The 23333-nt window shown below is 37.7% G+C and overlaps 1 protein-coding gene across 1 annotated transcript; it reads left to right on the forward strand.

The window, feature by feature from the left end:
- The first annotated feature begins 309 nt into the window (after nt 1-309).
- Nucleotides 310-21995, forward strand: kifl (kinesin family-like). Its single transcript, XM_066711751.1, has 13 exons — nt 310-432; nt 677-895; nt 1124-1287; nt 3481-3517; nt 3792-3891; nt 3993-4185; nt 5576-5756; nt 5974-6184; nt 12356-12516; nt 13411-13613; nt 13883-13961; nt 20697-20884; nt 21932-21995. The coding sequence occupies exons 1-13, from the start codon at nt 310-312 to the stop codon at nt 21993-21995; spliced, it is 1923 nt and encodes a 640-aa protein (XP_066567848.1).
- Nucleotides 21996-23333: the final 1338 nt, after the last annotated feature.

Here is a 23333-nt window from a genome sequence, read left to right on the forward strand (position 1 = left end):
GAGTATGCATGAATACTAATTTTAAAAGGTATTTTGAAGTAAAAACTGAAACATTTTTCAATTTTTAGTGACAACATTTTGACTATCCACAGAGAGATGTATTATTACCTAAAACATGTTTCTTTGAATGGTGGACAGACAAAGATGAAGTTGCTGATAAAGGAAAATTATTTGGGTCTGTAGGGTGCTCAGTGCAATATGCTCAGAAAACAAAAACAGTACAGCATTTTGAATTGCCATCATTTTAAATATGTTTTAGCTTTACAGGAACTTCAAATTGCTAGACTTGAACTAGGAAAAGTTCAGGAGATGTTAAAGCCCCCTGATATGAAAGGGAGGGAAATCAATGCTTCAGGGATTCTCACTGTGACTGATAACCCTGGCATGGAGACACAGCAGCAAAACCCAAATGTGGAAGACGGGAACAATCAGGTATATTTTCAATTTATTTTAATACTAAATTAATTTACTCCAGTTTGGCCTTTTTATTTTTGTTTTTGTTAATTTCCTTTTGTGCTAGAGTGATTTAGATTTCCCCTCCCAGCTGAACTCCTGTAATTTGCCATTTGTCCTGCTGATGCATTATATTTCTCAGTGTTAAAAGAAGTTAAAGATTTCCTTTGCAGAGATGACAGTGAGTGAACTCTGATGTGGTGCACACTTCCTGTCTGGCCAGCTGGTGGAGTCTGCGCTTGAGGCTCAGAGCTCCAATACCAATGACAGTCAGCTAGAGGGGGCCCAAGCCCGTCTGGAGGTCCTGAAAGAGAGTCTGTACAAGAGGGAGCGAGAGATCACCGAGCTGCTGCAGAGTGAGAAGGAGACGGAGGCAGAGAAGAAGGGAGGAGTCTGTTGGCAGACTTCATGTGCCACAGTACTCAAGGCTGTTATTGAACAGGTCAGAACACTCATGGCATTCTTGTAGTGCAGATTTCCGCAGTTCTGCGCACATCTGCACATTCTGCTCCCATTGGTAGAGTCATGCAGAACTGAAATGTGCCTTTAATCCTGAATCAGGATAATATTAGATTAATAGAAATGTTTGCACCAACTCAATGCATGACAAATTGAATGCCTAGATTAACATACTATAAGTTAAGCTAATACTATGTTTGTGTCACGGCAGGCCCATAGTACCTATTGCGAAGTTCCTGAAGCAAAGAATTTCATTGACAGTAAGGCGGAGGAGAACACCTTGGCTCTGTCCAGTGCCAAGGAAAGTCTGAATCGAGCACAAAGCAGTGTGGTCAATTGCGAAAATGAAAAGGGAACCATCACAGATCCAAAGAGGTGTGAATTCCCTAGATTTTATTCGCAAAGTAGCATGTTGTATTACTAGATAGCTCAATAATCATGTTAAAATACAACTTGACTGGCTTATATCTCATTCTCTGTGAACCATGACCCCTTCATCCTTGTACTATGTGTGTATACTATCATAAATATGAGTAACAGGGTGTCTAAAAGGCCACCAGCAAATTAATATTTTTTAAGCTTTACAGCACAGTAGATTGGAATTGGCCAAATAACTGTTTCCTTACACACATCTCAGACTCTGAAACAACATTTACAATGGTATAAAACACAATAAATCTTTATACTTTCAGGGGTAACCTAGATGATGAAATCGACAGAAAACTACAGATCACACAGGAAATGCTCCAGAAAGCAGAGATTATGCATGTTGCTTTGGGGTGGATAAGAAAAGGGCATACTGTCTCGTCCTATGGTAACTTATTTTATTTTATTGTAGTATTGACATTGACACCTCCAGCTGTATAATTCAATAAATTACTTGAATTACTCCATTACAATGGTCTGACCTTTGGCACAAAACCTGAGTTGAGGTCTTCTGAAAATGTAATTAGAGTGCAATAAATCACATTGGCAGTAATGCACTTAGCTAATTGCACTGAGAGGCATGCAGGTGTCTGTTTGGGTTAAGTACAGTTCCAATTATGTTCTCATATTGTCTTCATAGTTACCAATATATATTTTGGAATTACCCTTTATAAGTAACATTGCAGTGGAGAATATTGTCATTGTAACAAACTACAATGGATATCTGCAAGTCGACACATTTATATCTATTTAATTACATCAAAGCTTTCAAATATATCTCTATTTCAACAATGTATTGTTAAATATTTTCAGTGCTGTCACTGTATTTCACCCCCCAGAAGAAAATCCAAAAATAAATATGACACACCAGCACATCTATATATTACTATTAGATTAATATCACAAGCAGTAATTCGATTTAAAAAATATATATATTTACAAACCTGTTATCTGACATTAGTATTCTGCTTTTGAGCCACAACTGATTATCTAATTGCTAAAGGATACTGAAGGAAATGGCTTAATCCCCAGGAAACCAGTTGTAATCCTCCAGTATTGAACATATCAGATTCCTCAGTTAATTTGTGTGTTTTCCCATATAATTTGTCTCAGGATCAGATAATATGTGCAAAATACACCCGGATCGAGGAGTGCTGGATCCAGAGCTTACTGAAGAAAGCAGCCTGGTACGTAAAAACAACGGAAAAAGCTGCCCATCCAAATAATAAACAAAGAGAGATTTAATTAAAATACTAAAATACTAACAAAGTCAACCTCTATAACAAGGTATTTGCAACACATGGATACCTTTCTGTTAAATGAGGGTAATTGGGATTATAGTCATCCATGAACCTGACTAAGAGTTAGTTTCTTCGATGAAAAGTGGTGCTATCTGCATTTCAGGACCCATACCTTAGTCTTTGTAATGTTTTGATGAGCCTTTTCTCTGATTAATACATTTAGGGTCTTATTGAAAATATGGGAGAGACTGAATGCTTCCCCTTCAACAGAACAAAAAGCACTGGCCAGAAACTTTTGTTGCTACAGACTGAGGTGGGTATTCTTAAAATCTTACGTTACACTTGATGTTCATAGCTCTTTATTTTGATAACCATTTGACATCTAAATATTTGTTTCCACATCAGTTGACTGTATTGTTGAATGTTTCCAATCATTTGCCTTTAAAACGGTCTTCTAGTGCCGATAACAAGTTATGCAGATGTGGGAAAATGTATAAATGTATAAATGTATTAATGTAACTATGAAAATGTTGCAGAATATGGGGTTGAAATAAATTGGATATCTTGGCTTGGAAAGGTACATCTTACCTGATTCCAGATAGGGTACTTCCAAGTGCTGTCAATCAGTGTGGGAGTGTAATGCTTTTCCAGTCTCTCATGTAGACAGTCTAGCATTCTGGATTCATATTTTAAAGTTATTTTAGCGCCTATAACCTTGACAAATTCTGAAAGTTCATGATAACATGCTTTGACCAATCCTTACTGTTCTTCAACTATTGATGTGGAGGTTTGTTTATAAACTTAATGTGGTGACATCTTTCCCAGAGTTTTGAAAAGTGTATACATCCCCTGCATCCAATGAATGCCTATTAGTGTAGCTTGTTTGCACTTTTTGGCTTAGGGGCTTGGAGGTGTGCCTGATTCTCACAGAATCTGAAGTGAGTATTACCAAAAATAATAGCAACATAAATATAAATCTGGGGTGTTAGAAGATTTATGGTCGCCTGAATACTCTTTGTCCCTGAAAGCTTTCATCGACCTAATCATTTAGATTTCGATCCAGCAGTCCTCAGTTCACCTTTTCTGTCAGCTGGTTAGAAGGGATTTTTGTGATTGTTTGCTTATTCGTCTAAATGTAATTTTCTGGGTCCTGCTTCAACTGAAATCTAAGAAGCTTCAAATATATATTTTTTCTGCTCCCCTTTCTTCCAGTTAAAACAGCTTAAGGAGGAAAATAAAAAAATAACAGAAAATTACAACTCTGAACGAATACTGAGGAAGAAATACTACAATATAGTGGAGGATATGAAAGGTAAAACTGTAACCTATTGTAGTGTGACCTTTCTTTGAGTACAGCTCCTATAAAACAGATACAACATAAATGTTTTTGTATTATTCTGGGTGTCTTTATAGGAAAAATCAGGGTCTTCTGTCGTATAAGACCCTTGAGTAAATCTGAAATAGCCAATGGAAGCAGTTTTGTTGTGGACTGTCCAGATGAATATTCTATAGCTGTGCACAGCTCTCGTGGCTTAAAAGAGTTCCAGTTTGACAAGGTTTTCAACAGCACAAGTTCACAGGAGGACATTTTTGAGGACACAAGCAGGTAATGAAATTGGCCTTTAGTGACACTTAGCTATACAATTTTAAACACCTAGGAGTACTGGATTACATTGATTTATCAGCGTGCATTCAAAGTGTCTCTCAATCTAAATTAAAAGAGAGAGGTTGGATTTCCTTACAGTAACATCATCCCATTTAAACTGTGATTCTGAAAGGGGAAGATTTGTACTTGGTATGCATGGCCTCTTTTCCCAAACTCCTATTGAGAGTTAATAGAATAATATTCAGCTGAAATTTTGGGATAGAATAGAGAAATGTAATTAAAGTGTAATTTCCTGAACATCAACCTTCATCCCTCTGAAATTATACAATTTCTATTTGCACACAAAATACATAAATCAGTTGTGTTTTTCTTATCAGACCACACATTTACAGGATTTTTAAAAATGTGTTAGGTAGGGTATGTAAAGTATGTCTTCAACAATCACATAAACTTTGAACCAGGTAAAGATTTATGCCTGAAGCTGCAATACAGAGACTGCTTGTAATGTAATGAAAATAATAATTGACATATGCCTAAAATATCTAGATACTATGGGCAAGAATATGTACAACTGAGAATGGCCTACATGAACACTGATCAGAAATATGATATAGATTTGTTCTCTGTCTATCACAATGTAATTTATTATTAGAAGCCGCTTTTCTACTATATATAAATCAAACTGAGACAGGGTACAATTTTTGTATTGTGTGATCTGCACATGGGTCAATGTGATTCAGTCAAGTATCACAGGTGCAAAGCAGGAGAACTCAGCCAATTGCATTTATTTCACTTCTTCCATCTGCACAGCCAAGCAATCAGCTCACTTTGTCACTTCACCCAGGCGTATGAATCTGCTTATATTTCCATCTTGTTTAGACATGGATAACCTTCTGCACAGGTTAACTGAAACTATCAGTCTTTTAATCACAAAACATCCTATGTTTGTTTTCAGAACTTGTAACCTGTCTGGGCACTTTCAGCAGCACTTTTCCTTTCCACATCAAACACTTCAGCGTTCGCATGCAGAACATAACATTCAAGCAGATCCACTTTTGTTTTACACTGTCACGCAACATACACCTCCACACGCAAAGTAGTAGCATGCCATTCAGGATACAAATTGTTTGGCTTACAGTAAAGCACTATATAATTACATTTTCAGTCCGAGTTTATATGAATCACATAAACAAAACATAAAAGGAATTGAATAGCCTAATGAGAGACTGCAGTTTAGGCCTCAAAGCATGATAAATGCACATGCAGTATTCAATGTATGTTGAAAATAAGCATTTGTTTGCCAATTATGCATCTCTATTCATCATCATTATTGTCGATCTCCTAATTCCTTCACCCCTAATCTCATTTTTTTATTTTATTTTGTCTGTAGGCTAATTCAGTCAGCAGTAGACGGCTACAATGTTTGTATTTTTTCTTATGGACAAACGGGCTCAGGGAAGACATTCACGATGGTAGGTGACAAAGAGTTGAAAACCCCAGGTGTCATGCCAAGAGCTTTCAGCAGAATCTTTAACATCATCGAGGAGAATAGAACAAAGTTTGATTTCAAGGTAAGACTCGACTATCATGCATGATTCCTTACATACTTGCTAAGATGGTTCAGAATTGCCACTAATTTGCTATTGAATTTGCTGGTCAGTCAATGCATATTGCATAGCCTGTTTGGTGGAATTTTTAATTTAGCTTTAGCAAAATGACTTCACGAAAACAGGAATGCTATATCTTCTACAGCTGACTCAAGTCCTTACGTGCCATTCTGTTCTGCAGGTCTCGGCCTACATGCTGGAGCTGTATAATGAACGCCTACTTGATCTCTTTGTAAATCCAAATGAGGCTCTCAACAAAAAGATTGAAATTAAGAAGGACAAAAAGGGACTTGTGTTTGTCCAGGGGGCAGAGACAAAACAAGCAGCTAGTGCTGAAGAGCTTTTTGCACTCTTTGAACAGGGCTGCACAAACCGACATATTGCAGACACAAGTATGTGCTTAATGAAACTTCAGAAGATCCCTGTGAAATTGTTTGGATTAATTGCTTTAGTTACAGTTAGTACTGGTGTAAGTTGGGTACTTCATTACTGCATGTTTGATTAAGGGTTTTAGATAGGTAGGGGAAATCCGGCATTATAGAATATTTAACCCTCTGAATGGGCAGTGTAATGTTCTGGTGGTTTCTGTGAAAGGGGAGCAATATGCAGTTGTACCCACTGATGGATATAAGTATCAAGTAATATGGGGTTGATTTTTAACAACTTAAATGTGATCTCAATCAGGACTGCATGATCCTGAGGGTCTTTGCAAATCAGGCTTGTTTTAGTTTATTCTTAATGACAGCTTTATTATTTACTTATTCCTGCTCACAACAATAGACTTGCATGCAATTTTGGAGGTTTTCCTGTGATTTCCCCATACTTGTACTATCACTTTGTCTTATCATGGTTTTCCTTTTACTCTACCTCTGCATACTTTATCATGATTTCACTTTGCTTCCTTGCACTTATACTACAGTACACTTTAATCAGGACAATGCCTACGTCTAAGAAATAGCCCACCCCCAAACTTTGATCTCCAATTCCAATTTTCTCCTTCATTTCCATCAATTAACAATTAGGATCAAATAATGCCTGAAGGAGAATCTCACAGCTTTTTCAGGATCACATTTATTCCCCAGTGACCATTTACATAGAATGTTTGTCATTGCTTATTTCAAAGAAACCCAACCAATAATGTATTTTTTATATAGTAATTGTAAAAGAAACATTTTTCATTATTAATATGCTGTGCACACATGAATTGCAATGAAAAGAATACATCACATCAGAACAAATGTGTTTGCTAGAAAAGAGAAAGATTGCTAATTTGTTAGACTGTAAGTTAAATATTCACAGTTAATACATTGTTTTTAATATTGTGCCCAAAATAATTATTGATGGAAACACAGTTGTTTTTATCATGTGTATGCCATCTTACTGATCATAGTGATACCAACCGTTGTTTATTTATTTGTTTATATTTCCAATTAAATTATGTTATTGCTTGACTGTGTGAAATTCAGCAGTTATAGAAAGTGTTACAAAATGTACAACACTATTACAGATTATGGGGGAAATTATGAGGGGCTGTTCAATTAAAAAATAACAGAAAAAATAATGAATATACCAAAGTGGATACATCATATAACAAAGTGAATATATCATACAGCAGAAAACAAAAATCATATACCAAAGTAGATATATCATATGGCAGAAAAAAAATCTTATACCAAAGTGGATATATCATATAGCAGAAAAAATATGTCACGTTGCACAAAAAATATATACCAAAGTCCCGTGGTTTAGATGTTGGGTTGGACATGCGCAGTGTGCCCAGTTGGTTAGAAATGAGAGTGGATGCTTCACAGGGTCACAGGCATTAGAGCCGAATGAGGGAGACATCGATGAGAACGTTTACGAGCATGAGATGATCATTATCACTGAGTGTACATATACATTAATATATTACAATTATAACAGTTTTTAAATTATTGGTACTGTATTTATTTATGATTATTTATGAATAGCTCTTAGTTTTTTATGAAATTGTGTCGTGAATTGTTGATGCTGAGGAAAAGCTTGTGATGAAGTTAATAAAGTTTATTACAAATGGAGGCAGCATCACATTGACAGAACATCTCGGCTAATATTCAAAATCAAGGCAAGCCAATACGAATAGTGAAACCAATCTAGTTTCATGACTGTACAGTACTGCTCTTACATAGTTAGTTTGATCAAACTATCAATTAAGTGTCTTCCACACCATTGTGCATATACAGTATGTTTTGTTTTTTAATTATATTAACCATATCACTCAGCACCCAAAGATGTTTCCATTTATTTACTTCAATCTAGACTATAGCTGTGTATAGAGTACATATAGGTACACTGTATAAATATGTACACACATATTTTGTAGCTTTTTTCTAAATTAATACATTAATTGAAGATTCCAATAATGCAGTCATATACAATTAATCAGGACACCTGTAGGCTACTTAAGACATGTTTCAAATTAATCTTCATGTCTATTTGCGTGATGGTTACGCTGTGAGTTCAGTGTTGCAGGTCCGATTCCTGATGTGTGTGTTATTTCTTATGTACAGATTTTTTTAGTTAAATGTTCTGAATTATATATATATACACACATACAGTGGCATATACACTCACCTAAAGGATTATTAGGAACACCTGTTCAATTTCTCATTAATGCAATTATCTAACCAACCAATCACATGGCAGTTGCTTCAATGCATTTAGGGGTGTGGTCCTGGTCAAGACAATCTCCTGAACTCCAAACTGAATGTCTGAATGGGAAAGAAAGGTGATTTAAGCAATTTTGAGCGTGGCATGGTTGTTGGTGCCAGACGGGCCGGTCTGAGTATTTCACAATCTGCTCAGTTACTGGGATTTTCACGCACAACCATTTCTAGGGTTTACAAAGAATGGTGTGAAAAGGGAAAAACATCCAGTATGCGGCAGTCCTGTGGGCGAAAATGCCTTGTTGATGCTAGAGGTCAGAGGAGAATGGGCCGACTGATTCAAGCTGATAGAAGAGCAACTTTGACTGAAATAAGCACTCGTTACAACCGAGGTATGCAGCAAAGCATTTGTGAAGCCACAACACGTACAACCTTGAGGCGGATGGGCTACAACAGCAGAAGACCCCACCGGGTACCACTCATCTCCACTACAAATAGGAAAAAGAGGCTACAATTTGCACAAGCTCACCAAAATTGGACAGTTGAAGACTGGAAAAATGTTGCCTGGTCTGATGAGTCTCGATTTCTGTTGAGACATTCAGATGGTAGAGTCAGAATTTGGCGTAAACAGAATGAGAACATGGATCCATCATGCCTTGTTACCACTGTGCAGGCTGGTGGTGGTGGTGTAATGGTGTGGGGGATGTTTTCTTGGCACACTTTAGGCCCCTTAGTGCCAATTGGGCATCGTTTAAATGCCACGGCCTACCTGAGCATTGTTTCTGACCATGTCCATCCCTTTATGACCACCATGTACCCATCCTCTGATGGCTACTTCCAGCAGGATAATGCACCATGTCACAAAGGTCGAATCATTTCAAATTGGTTTCTTGAACATGACAATGAGTTCACTGTACTACAATGGCCCCCACAGTCACCAGATCTCAACCCAAATTCCTGTTGCATTTCTAAATATTCCCTTTGTTATTTATTGCCTGTTTACGACCTCCACGTGTACCTCAACCACCGATTCCCAGATTCTCCCTACCAGACTGTTCGCCTGATCATTGAACCCCTGCTTGCCTTATCGACCACGACTTCTGGATTTCCCTGGACATTACTGTTTGCCGACATTGACCCCAGCCTGTTCCTGACCACCTCTCACTCCACACCTGGGTTCCCCACCATGGCAGTCCTTTGATACAGAAGACTTAGCCTAACCATGGACCCAGCGGAGATGTCCAGTATCAGAACCTTCATGGCAGCTCGGGACACTCGGTTAGAAGATCATGACGTGAAGCTGCAACAGATTGCTGATGCCCTCAATCAACTGTTGCAGGGAACACCACTGAGCATTGTACCTGCACCTCCAGCAGCGGCTGCAGCTCCCCCTGTAGTGCCTGTAGTGATGTCACGGTCTGTTCACCTCACTATTCCAGAGAAATTTGATGGCACTCCTGACAGATGTGAGGGATTCCTACTGCAATGTTCCCTGTACTTCACCAACCAGCCCTTTGTCTTCCCAGATGACGCCGCAAGAATTGCTTTTGTCATCACCCTTTTGACCAGAAAAGCCTTGCAGTGGGCATCGGCGGTGTGGAAACGGCAAGGGACCATCACACGCTCCTTGGGGATCTTGCTGGCTCATTTCAAAGATATCTTCAACCATCCAGCTGAAGGAAGGGGTGCTGGTGAGCAGCTTCTGACCCTTCGATAGGGCACCGCCTCGGCAGTGGATTGTGCGCTCCAGTTCCAGACTCTGGCTGCAAGCAGTGGTTGGAACGAACTTGCCCTGCTTGTCGTGTTCAGACAGGGACTGCATGTAGATGTGCAATCGGAGCTGGCATGTCGGGATGAGGACCTGGGTTTAGAGGAGATCATCCAGCTGGCTGTTCGCTTAGACGACCTTCTCAGGGCACGAAGACGTCCCACGACAGACTTCCCATGTCAGCCTACCAAATCCTGTCAAACGCCACAATTCAGTCCTGACTGGGAACCAATGCCACTAGGACGCACGCGACTAACAACCGGAGAGAGATGGAGGAGAATACAACAGCACCTCTGTCTTTACTGTGGCCAAGAGGGGGACTTCCGTGATGTTTGTCCTGTTTACCCAGGCTCACCACCTACTTCCTCCTTGAGTACAGGACGTTGTCCTTTGTTTTCCCAGGCACAGAGTATCATTCGTGTTAAGCTCACATGAGGACCTGACCGTTTCCTGAACTGACAGTGATATCCTCACTTGGGGCTCACAATGCTTCTCCCGATGCCTGTCGCTGCCTATTAGAGCCACCCACATCGAAAGCCCTCTTCTGTCTACGCCTCCCACCTTTCCATCTGACTACCACGACCTGGTAGCGGTGTTCACCAAAGCCGAAGCATCCTGTCTGCCTCCACACCGGCCTGGAGACTGTGCTATTGAGCTGTTACCTGGAACGGCTCCTCCCAGAGGACGCATCTACCCTCTCTCTGTCCCTGAATCCCAGGCAATGGACAGCTATATACAGGAGGTCTTGGAACTGGGGATCATTCGGCCGTCTACGTCACCTGCTGCTGCCAGTTTCTTCTTTGTGTCAAAAAAAGATGGAGGATTGCATCCATGCATTGACTATCGAGGTTTGATTGACATCACTGTCAAATACAGATATTTGCTCTGGAACAGGTCCGTGGAGCTCGCTTTTTTAAGAAATTGAACCTGTGAAGTGCTTACAATTTGATCAGAGTACGGATGAGTGGAAGACTGCTTTCCTGACCAGCAGTGGACGTTACGAATATCTTGTCATGCCTTTCGGTTTGGCCAATGCCCCGTCAGTTTTCCAAGCATTTGTCAATGACGTCCTGCGAAAGTACCTGAACCTCTTTGTGATTTTGTACATTGATGATATTCTTATCTTCTCCCCTACCCTGTTCTCTCATGTCTCTCATGTTCACTAGGTTCTGCTCAGCCTCCTTGAAAACGGACTGTACATGAAGGCTGAAAAATGTGAGTTCCACCATGAGTGGATTGGCTTCTTGGGATATGTCATCGATGCCGAGGGAGTTCATATGGATCTCCACAAGGTGAAAGCGGTTATGGAGTGGCCTCAGCCCCGAACTGTTAAAGAGCTGCAAAGATTCCTGGGATTTGCCAACTTCTATCGTCGTTTCATAAGGAACTTCAGTCTGTTGCTGCTCCATTAACCTCTCTTCTCAAGGGTTCCGTCCACAGTCTCGCCTGGACCGCCGCTGTTTCTACTGCTTTTGCACAGCTCAAGACATTCCTGTTGCATTTCTAAGTATTCCCTGTGTTATTTATTGCCTCTTCATGACCTCCACGTGTATCTCGACCACCAATTCCTGGATTCTCCCTACCAGACTGTTCACCTGATTATTAACCCCCTGCTTGCCTTATCGACCATGACTTCTTGATTTCCCTGGACATCACTGTTTGACCCCAGCCTGTTCCTGACCACCTCTCACTCCACACCTGGGTTCCCCACCATGGCAGTCCTTCGATACACGTATGATATATACAATTTGGTATATGATTTTTTGTTTTTATGCTATATGATATATTAACTTTGCTATATGATATATCCACTTTGGTATGTTCATATTTTTTTCTGCTGTATGAGATATCCACTTTGGTGTATGATATATCCACTTTGGTATATGATTTATTTTTTCTGTTTTTTAATTGAATGGCCCTATTGTCATAGAAAATGCCTTAAATATGAAGCAAATTTACTTTTGCTGATAATAGTAAGGCTTTATTTTATTATCAGCTTGAAATTATACTAATGCTGTATAATTTTCCATCTGTGCTTATAACTCAAAACTCTCACATTAGTCAGATGCTGATACAATCTAGGCTTATCTTGACACCATCATTTTTTTTTGCCCTCTGTAATTTGACTATTACTCATCTGGTTTTGACAGAAATGAATTCTGAAAGTTCACGATCTCACCTGATGATTGGAGTGATCATTGAAAGCACAAATGTTACTAATGGGAGTGTCACTTATGGAAAACTCAGCCTGGTTGACTTGGCAGGAAGCGAAAGGGCTGCAAAGACTGGAGCCAAAGATGAGCAGCTCAAGGTGAATATATTTCTTTGCAGTCTATAAAGTGATAATTATTAATGTTGTGTCCTTATTAGCATATTCTGTCCATGGTTTCATGGGTTCTAGCTTTAAACACTCAATAGATTAATTGACCACATAACAAGGAAAAGCTACTTCAGTCATGAAAGTAGCAACTAGTGTGCTGAATGGACAATAAAATATTCTGTATGTGATCTCCATGTTCTAAATTAAAGTTTAGAGACAGTTTCTAAACTGCTAAATAGTTTTATTCCTTGAAAGGATTACTTGTAAATGTTGCATTATGTTAATATTGTATAGACTGGTACATTGCAATACATGCTTATAGTATAGCCACTTTATATATAGCCAGGAATCTGATAAAAGGATCTAGATTGATAGTACCTGTCCAATTTCATGGCACTTTTCATATAATCCGTTTCTGTTTTTTTGTAACATTATATCAATGCACTAACAGAAAGCTTTCCAAAAACAATAGTTAAAACAATGTGACTATACCATGTAGCCTTAAAGCTGTTTACATCAAACATATAGAATAAATGAAACCAGCGAAAAATAAAATACTGAAGAATTATGTGCCTCTCATATCTCATAAAAGGATATTATCATTTTTAGCCTGCAATAATCCCTAAACTGACATGATTCACATAGATTCTATTTTAGAAAAAGGAACCACAGGAAATGAGTCTAATCCGCTGCAGTAGCTGACTGATATAGAAACAATTAATGAGAAATCTTCTAAGTTTGCCTCTATGAGGGAATGTAATCCAAGCATTAAATCTAATGAGAAATTATTAATATAGCACTTACAACACTGATGGAGCAAAAGCCTCCCACTGTGCAGAATGGATGACCTTTTTTGTATTTCTGTTTTTTTCATGAGAATTATAGGAGGCCAATTCCATCAATAAGTCTTTGAGTGCCCTAAGTGATGTTATATTCGCCCTGTCAACTGAGCAAACCTACATCCCATACCGCAATAACAAGCTGACTCAGCTCATGCAAGATTCTCTGGGAGGCAATGCCAAAACACTTATGTTTGTGAATATCTCTCCCTCTGACTACAATGTTGAAGAAACCCTAATGTCATTGATGTAGGTATTCTAAGTGATACATTTACATTACCTTGATTAGTGTTTCAGAATATATTGTCGAGTAGCTTTTTATTTTTGTGTATAAGGAACAGGTTTTGCCAGGCACTCTCAATGAAACATTTAAGAATGAGCATTTATTAAAATAGAAAAATAATTCATTTACAGAATTGTGTATATTACATTTAAGATCTTTAAATTTATTTTCCATTCAGTTTAACCTTTAAAAATATCCAGTGCTGTTAGTGTAATATATTTTATGTTTGTTTCAGCTATGCCATGCGAGTGAAAGCAATTACGAATAATGCACAGAAAAATGTAGAATGCAAAGAGATTGCTCATCTTAAAGAGGTATGGTCCTGATTCAATTAAAAAAAAAAAAAGTTAAATCAGTTAATTTACTCTGAGTGAATGATGTGTTACTAATACTATGTAATTTTCTAGAGGATGCAGTTAGATGTCAGTAACAATCATTAATGATTCAGTTTTGAGGGATGTTCAAGGCTTTACAGAAAGAGAACTGCCAAACCAGAGAAACAAGTTTCATTGCTGGAAGGAAAACCTGCTCAGTAAAGATAGATTTGAACTGCCATTAAAAAAAAAGAAAAAAAAAGAATAGATAATAGTACAGATATTCCATGTTGCATACAGTTTAATACAGCTGTGTACATTTTGAAAACTGCTTCTTTCTGCAAGGTGAGAATATTTGGGAAGGCAACTAAATAATAATAAGTGGACTGTTGTGTTTGTGCCATAGATCATACTGAAGTTGAAATCCGGACAGCCAGTAGAAGAAGGAGTTTAAACCCCTTACCTATGGGAATACAAAGCTCAACTCTGGGGAACATGACAAAAGAATGTGTTAAGAGAGGAACATGTGTATGAGGGTGGTTCGAAACATGCTAATCCTGACAAGGAAATGACCATTGGAGACCACTGGTATTGCTGCAATTAATTGCAAAAAATGTAAACAGTGCTTTTTGTTTCTCAACATGGAATATTAGACTTATTTATTGATTTGTTGAATTGTTGAATAATAGAGCTGTCTATTTCCATATAACCTGAATACTTGATCAGTAATACTTTATACACATCTTTGCTAATGTGAATTACACAGAGAAACTGGTTGTCTTTAACCTGTTGGAAAGTATAATGGAATGCATCACCTGTACTTTAATATGAAAATGCTTTTTAAATCATAATTGTATTCATGAATTTGTATTTAAGAACATTGTGGCCTACATAATGTAGAACGTGTTGTCCTTTATTCAATACAAATATTATCAACAGATAGAGTTCCAGCAGGGTTCATGCATTTTGCTTATAGAAGAAAATTCCATATCTTGAGAGATTACTGAAATTGTGAGATTTAGTTAGATGTATCCTGCAAAGCAAATATATTAATAATATTCGTGTAATCTCACAATTCAGTACTGAATCACATATGATTATACTTGGGAAGAATTGGAGCTATTTGGTAAAGTGTACACCTGACTCACCTGTAGTTTGATACATTCCTAATAAATGATGGTGTGTATTTAGTTTTTTTATGCCAGTCATGAAACAAGTTAAAGTTTGCAGAACTATTGCAATAGTTGTAAGAAATGCAGTTTGGCTCAGAGGGTAATTGAAGTTAATGTTATACATTGATTTATTTTACTTTTAAAATATTCAGGGGTTTTCCTACCCGCTGTCTAATCTTTGATGTTATCTAAGAGATATCTGCCTCATCTATGGCAACTGGGACAGAAGCCTAACAGTTATTAAAGTTCAGATCCATGGGATCTGTTACACTACCTTACCGAGCATAATAACTCCTAATTATACGTTTGACTTTTAACTGGGTGCTTATACTTTTTACTTTTCAAATTTTTTTTTTTTTTACAGCTTTTACAATATGTCAGATGAGTCCCATTGGGGTGACTGGAGCCAACTTTTTACAGGCATTTACTATGTTAAATGGATATCCACCAAAAACTACTAAGTATACTTAAAAAGTATACTTGTATGCGAGAAGAAGAACTACAGAAATTCATCAGGGTGGTCATATAAAAGTCTTGTGTTGTTTCACTGGTACATAACCAGAAACTATAGAAAAATCACAGTATCTTTCCATTCATGCACATCAAACTGCCCCCTGATGGTTAGTGTGTGTATGGTGGCGGAGTTATATATTTCCAAAGTGATAATGATCCTAAACACACTGCGTGGCAAAACATTAATAATTTAAATAATTAGAAATGTTTGTGCATGTCTTGCCAGTCACCTATAAGTTTGACTGGTGAAAGAAAACACCTTTATGCTGATTATGTCTGATGTTAGTTTTGGTTTTTTTTTAGGATTAAACATTCAATTACAGCTTTCACCCCATATGTCCTTTTTTATTTTGTATTGATTTGTTTTTTATCTCTTCTTTTTTTCCCACATTGAAAGTGTGGAGTAGGTTGTTTAAATCAATGATCCTTTTAATCAAAATTGCACGTTGGATGAATATGGATACTGTAAATATATATAAGGTTAAAAAAGGAATAAATAAATTGTTTCTTAAAATTCTTACACATCTTTGTAACTTTTTAATGTATCTCTTTCTGTATGAACGTTTGCAGTGTTAATCTTATTTTACCGTGGATCACGGAAGCTTGTCTGTTGGCTGGGTGCCATCTCTTATTCTACTACACTAATTAAGCTCTAACCTTTGTTTCACACCCTTTAGAAATGTGGTGGATGGACAAGTGCCAGAGACTCAACGTTCTGAACTATGTGCAATGGGGAGGGCTCGGACCATTGCGTGCAAGATTGTAATGGCAGTGCAAAGAGCTGAGAGGCTACAGAGCGAGCCCTGTGCAATCAAAAGCTTGTAGTTAAAGAGCAATTAGGAAGTCACTTGGCCAATTCATGCTGCTATTGTGAGAAAACTGTTCAAAAGAAAAATGAAGCAGGAGCCAGGGAAACAGAAACGCAGTAGACTGCATTTCGGAGCTATGCAGGTCGTGTTGTTATGCAGTCAAAGCCAAATTCAGTATATCTTATTGCAATCTCTTCCCCTTATATATCTTAAAGATACATCATAAAAAAGCATGAATACAATTCCCTTAGCAAGAGCAGTATTCCAATCCTGCAGAAATGCAGAATGGTTTATTCTTCAGCAGCACAGGCCTAGAAGAAGCTAGAAAGAAGTGAAGGGATCCTAGGGCTGATCCTTGGGGAACATCTAAAGAGTGATAGTGAAGTGTATGCAGAGGGTTACAGTGGGACACCTGGCAGGAGGGAACAGAGGGATAGGAAGATAACCAGAAGACCTGAAATCACTTGTCAGAGAGAGACTGGAGGAGAATGGTGCAGGCAACTGAGTTAAGGAAATAAGGGAAGAGTAAAGTGAAGTGTCATTGGCACAGCAGGTTCTGTACTGAGTTCAATGATAATACTTATGAACACGAACAGCATCATCCTTGATTATTGACTGATAATCAGTCTCCATTGTCAAGGCATCTCCTTGACAAGTCTTGATAACAATTTCTCTACGTGTATTAACAGATTTATGAATTAGTTTATTCACTAACTTCTGCTTCTTATATCTTTGTATAAAGCAAACTTCATTTTACTGCAGGAGAACCAGTTTTTCCACTGAAACCGTGCAGTCGAGACTTTGAAATTGTGAGCACAGTGGAGGCTCTGCTTCACTGATTGCACACATTGGTAAAGAGAATAGAAGCTCATACTGTACTTGTCAAAATAGAGCAATCATTATGCTTCTCTAAATAATGCTCCTGCCTAAAATGTTTGCTTTCCTTATGAATAAAAGACTATTGATGGTGGGAAACCGACTTTTTGTTCCTTTGGTTTAATTTGTAAGGACATCATGTTCCAGCCACAGGAAGGTTTTCAAGTGTGCCATGCAGGCATTCTGTACGTATGCAACCTTTCTTTTTGTCACTTTTTAAACTGTAATTTGTGTTTCCTCGAGCAGCATGATTCAAAAAGACTTTGAAATATGCTGAGCTACATAATAGTCTCTAATCCTACTTGTGGAACTGAATCGTGGCCAACAGAAAACACTGCCAGGCAAAAGTTCTAATTCTTTTTAAATTCCCTCAGCTTTGCTCACCTATTTTCCTTTCAATTTATAAATTACAAATTGTACCCAAGATGTATTATGTTATCGTGAATGTAATATATCAGCTGGGTCAGGAATGTTTAGTTGTTTATTTTTTTCCTCAGCACTCTATTTCACTGATCTGGGAGAGCTGAAGACAAACACACCCAAACCCTGCTAGGCTGAATGCGGTCTATTAACAGACAAAGCACCTCTTTATAGTGCCTTGTTCCACAGCGGTTCAGACAATCCCAGGTGGCACTGTGCCCTAGAAGGCCAAGGATCTAGCAGCCAACTTCCCCTCACCTAGTTTCGGAGATGCTTAGACAAATATTTACCACTACTTGTGACTCTTGACCACATCCCAAAATACGTCTTACTCCCTGTTGAAAAGAGATATGAGCACCTGCCAGAATCTGAAAAATGTACTTAAACTACTTGTAACATTTCAGAATTACCTCTGTGCTTTCCATAATACAGTATTGCCTGCCAAATTCATCAGTACAAATCTAGGTTATCATTTTGACATTATAATTTGTCACTGCTTGTAAAACCAAATGGCCAATGGAAAATAATAGTAAGTGTATATGTGTATATATATATATATATATATATATATATATATATATATATATATATATATATATATATATATATACAATCACAGAATGGGTTTTACTTCAGCAGCACAGGCCTTGAGAGGAACTACAAGAAGCTGGAAAGAAGTGAAGGGATCCTAGGGCAGATCTTTGGGGAACACCTAAAAAGTGATAGTGAGGTGTATGCAGAGGGTTACAGTGGGACACTTGGCAGGAGGGAACAGAGGGATAGGAAGATAACCAGAAGACCTGAAATCACTTGTCAGAGAGAGACTGGAGGAGAATGGCACAGGCAACTGTGTTAAAGAAATTAGGGAAGAGTAAAGTGAAGTGTCATTGGCACAGCAGGTTCTGTACTGAGTTCAATGATAATACTTATGAACACGAACAGCATCACCCTTGCTTGATAACACTATGTGACACAATTTTTGTTCCTTCCTGGGTAGTAAGTGTTATTTCCTAATTGCTTATGCCTCATTGGAAAATATCACTGTCCTGGTCACAAAAGCAAAGTTTGTGGGGAATAATAATCATTTTCTATACTTTTGAGGCTTTTTAGGAACAACAAAAAAAAAAAGTTACACGGTTTAATCAGCCTCCATTGTCCAGGCATCTCCTTCATATTAAGTCTTGATAACAATTTCACTACATAACATAGATATGCTATTTTACCCAACACTGTGGTCATGTTTTATTTTAAACAAATAACTGAGATATTATGTGCAGTGAAACAGCCATACTGAAAAATAAGGTTTAGCAGCCAAAATCTGTCAGACAATTTCCTTCCAGTTTTGATTAGACCTCTTAGATAAAGTGATATTAAAAAAACATCACAGTCATTCCATTTTAGACATATTGGAGCAACAACCCAGAAAACAAATCAATTTCACTTTATATAGCTCAAAATGGGCTTTTGTTTGATATATTGCATTACTCAGAAGAAGTTAAAAATAGCAAGAGTTAGTCAGACCTACAATTATGGTTGTCTTTCTGTAGGCAAAGAACATTTTTTAAATTATCTAAGCAATTGAAAAGTGCAGTACTTCTTTCTTCCATTAGAAACATTGCTTTGGAAACTAAATACACTTGAAAATGAAAAAGAAAAAAGTAGCCAAGGTACACAAAAAAATATATACATTTCTGAAGAAAGCGATATAGCTGAATTTGTAAAGAAACAAATGTACATGCATATGTGTGTACACATGCACAAATTAATTAATGACATTAATTAATACATACCTCTTTATTTAATTTTTTTTAAAGGTAATGTATACAGTACTGTGCAAAGGTTTTAGGCAGGTGTGAATAAATGCTGTAAAGTAAGAATGCTTTCAAAAATAGACATGTTAATAGAGTATATTTATCAATCAACTAAATGCAAAGTGAGTGAACAGAAGAAAAATCTACATCAAATCCATATTTGGTGTGACCACCCTTTGCCTTCAAAACAGCATAAATTCTTCTAGGTACACTTGCACAAAGTCAGGGATTTTGTAAGCATATAGCCAGGTGTATGATTAAACAATTATTCCAAACAGGTGCTAATGAGCATCAATTCAATATGTAGGTTGAAACACAGTCATTAACTGAAACAGAAACACCTGTGTAGGAGGAATTAAACTGGGTGAGGAGCAGCCAAACTCAGCTAACAAGGCAAGGTTGCTGAAGACAGTTTACTGTCAAAAGTCAAACACCATGGTAAGACTGAGCACAGTAACAAGACACAAGGTAGTTATACTGCATGAGCAAGGTCTCTCCCAGGCAGACATTTCAAGGCAGACAGGAGTTTCCAGATGTGCTGTCCAAGCTCTTTTGAAGAAGCACAAAGAAACGGGCATCGTTGAGGACCGTAGACGCAGTGGTTGGCCAAGGAAATGTACTGCAGCAGATGAAAGACACATCATGCTTATTTCCCTTTGCAATCGGAAGTTGTCCAGCAGTGCCATCAGCTCAGAATCGGCAGAAAACAGTGGGACCCTGGTACACCCATCTGCTGTCTGGAGAAGTCTGGTCAGAAGTGGCCTTCATGGAAGACTTGCAGCTAAAAAGCCATACCTCTGACGTGGCAACAAGGCCAAGCATGAAAACACAGGAACTGGGGTGCAGAAAAATAGCAGCAGGTGCTCTGGAATGATGAGTCATAATTTGAAATATTTGTCTGTAGCAGAAGGCAGTTTGTTCACTGAAGGGCTGAAGAGCGGTACAGAGTGTCTGCAGGCAACAGTGAAGCATGGTGGAGGTTCCTTGCAAGTTTGGGGCTGCATTTGTGCAAATGCAGTTGGGGATTTGGTCAGAATGAATGGTCTCCTCAATGCTGAGAAGTACAGGCAGATACTTATCCATCATGCAATACCATCAGGGAGGCATCTATTTGGCCCCAAATTTATTCTGCAGCATGACAACGACCCCAAACATACAGCAAAAGTCATTAAGAACTATCTTCAGTGTAAAGAAGAACAAGGATTCCTGGAAGTGTTGGTATGGCCCCCACAGAGCCCTGATCTCAACATCATCGAGTCTGTCTGGGATCACATGAAGAGACAGAAGCAACTGAGGCTGCCTAAATCCACAGAAGAACTGTGGTTAGTTCTCCAAGATGTTTGGGCCAACCTACCTGCCGAGTTCCTTCAAAAACTGTGTGCAAGTGTACCTAGAAGAATTGATGCTGTTTTGAAGGCAAAGGGTGGTCACACCAAATATTGATTTGATGTAGATTTTTCTTCTGTTCACTCACTTTGCATTTAATTAATTGATAAATATAATCTATTAACATGTCTATTTTTGAAAGCATTCTTACTTTACATAATTTTTTCACGCCTGCCTAAATCTTTTGCACAATACTGTATATTTTCTAAATGGGGGGTGAAAAAAACTTTACAAAATAAAAATTAAAAGGTGAAAGATTACATGTTGTGTTCCAAGTTACAAAATACAGGTTTGAGTTCTTACCACAAGATGTACATTATTGTGCAACAAGCTGCACTATGACATGCTAAGACAGCACAAGCAGGTACTTGGGAAATCTATAACACAAACTTGAACTGAGCAGAACTAAGTCTCATTTTCTCTCCCATTTGTGGCTAGATTTCTAATATAGCAATTTGCAGAGTAATGTATATGGGTTTCGTGAGGACAGACAAGAGGAATACCTTTAATGGCTTATTCATAAGAACCTCCATCATTACAATTTGTGCAATCTGACCCATTGCTTTAATTGATCGCCTTTTTATTAGATCAGTCTTATTTGGCCATTAGTCTGAAAACTGATAAAATAATTACAGAGATACATCTCTTCAGAAAATGAGCCAGACATGTTTTTTTAGACCTCTGAATTGACATAAAATGATAAAGAGACAGACATAATACAGGAATACTTAGTTTCTTATTAAATATGTATTCGTAATAATTTGTATTTATTTACATTTATTTGTATATTTATATTGCCTCGTAATTTGTATATTTCTATGATGAAAATATTTGTTATTAAAAAATAAAACAAGCAGGGAAAACTTTTTGAGAATTGGTTCCTAGTTTTCTCCTATGGAAACATTCCTAGACATCAATGTCTGTAAGTTTATCTATCCTTTCCTTTCTGTATTATGGTTTGATCATCCAATGTTCATTCTCAGTATTTTCTTCCTGATGTGGAATGTGCAACTTGATCTCTACACGGCGACCCTCAGCTCAGGGTGAAAGCAGATTAAAAACAGATGGGTCCTCACACTGCCTTCACAAGTCACAGCCTCTTCTTGACTAGCGAACATGAGCTGCATGTGTTCTCACATCACTGGGCCCTGGAGAGCAGAGCTACCTGCCATAACGGTGGTCTGCTCATTAGGAAGTGTGTGAGTGAAAAGGCATACTCATCTCCATCCCTAACCCCAGTAGATTACAATTTCATGCTGCCTTTCAATGTACTACTCAAGATGGGAATTGCATAAGTTTCATTTGAACACAATAAACTTGCTTATTATAATATGATGACACAAAATGATAAACTGAGGTGTAGCGTGGTTTATTATTAATAGTATTATTAACATTATTATTACTAGTAGTAGTATCTGACAGAGTTGTTTCAGATTCTCAATTACTTATATTTATAAGCAATGGTCATGCTGTAATGCTTTCTTTACAGGAAAGCCCCTTTAACATGCCAGTGTGCTGTGCTATGTCTATGTGGAAGGCATGAGTGGAAAAGCAAATGTTTGCAAGTCATGCAGAATGTGCAGTTGTGCTGAATTTTTTGATGTATTAATCTGGGGCAAATACTGTAATGATGAATTTAAAACAGCATGATTCATCCCAATCTACCCTAGAGATGGGATTATGGTAAGGTGGTCAACAGCCAAACCTCCAATGCTAATGCTTCACACCTATTGCTTAGAAAGGTTTCTACAGTATTGTAGTATTATCATAAGCTATGCTCCATTTTGATGAAGTTGCTACTGTGTGGAAGTGAAAAGCTGTTCCTTTGCTGTTCCTTTGATTAACTAATTTAGACATCTGCCTAATGTAATGAATTTTGTTCACGGAGTTTAGTTCTGGTCTCCTCATTATCTTTTTTTACCAAATCCCTCTTCTAGGCTAACATATATTTTGTAAAAAAAAAAGGGAAAATGTCTTGTAAATAGAAAGACTACAGCTAATTACAGTGCCTAGAGGTACAACTGAAATGAGACATATCTGTCTAAAATTCCAGCATAACAGCTTAAGCAGATGAATTAATAGGTTTAGATGTGCTTGAAGCAATTCCTAAATTGTACAGATAAAAATATGGATAAATGCAGTGTGTGGGTGTGTATGTTAACATTTAACTAAAGAAGTAGCTTGATGTTCTACAATTTGATAGCTCAAGTTATCTTAAACAGTTAGGAAACGTTTTTTTAATGTTTCAGTACGATTAGGCGTAATTTTAGATTTGACGTTTTATCGCTTCTATGTGCTGTAACCTTCTTTATAAAGTTTAATTTGTGGAAATTTCCTATAACAGATCATGAATTTCTTTAAATTATGTAAAAGTAGGGGTTCTGA

Source organism: Amia ocellicauda, chromosome 8 (genome assembly GCF_036373705.1).
Source record: "Amia ocellicauda isolate fAmiCal2 chromosome 8, fAmiCal2.hap1, whole genome shotgun sequence".
NCBI classification, from domain to species: Eukaryota; Metazoa; Chordata; class Actinopteri; order Amiiformes; family Amiidae; genus Amia; species Amia ocellicauda.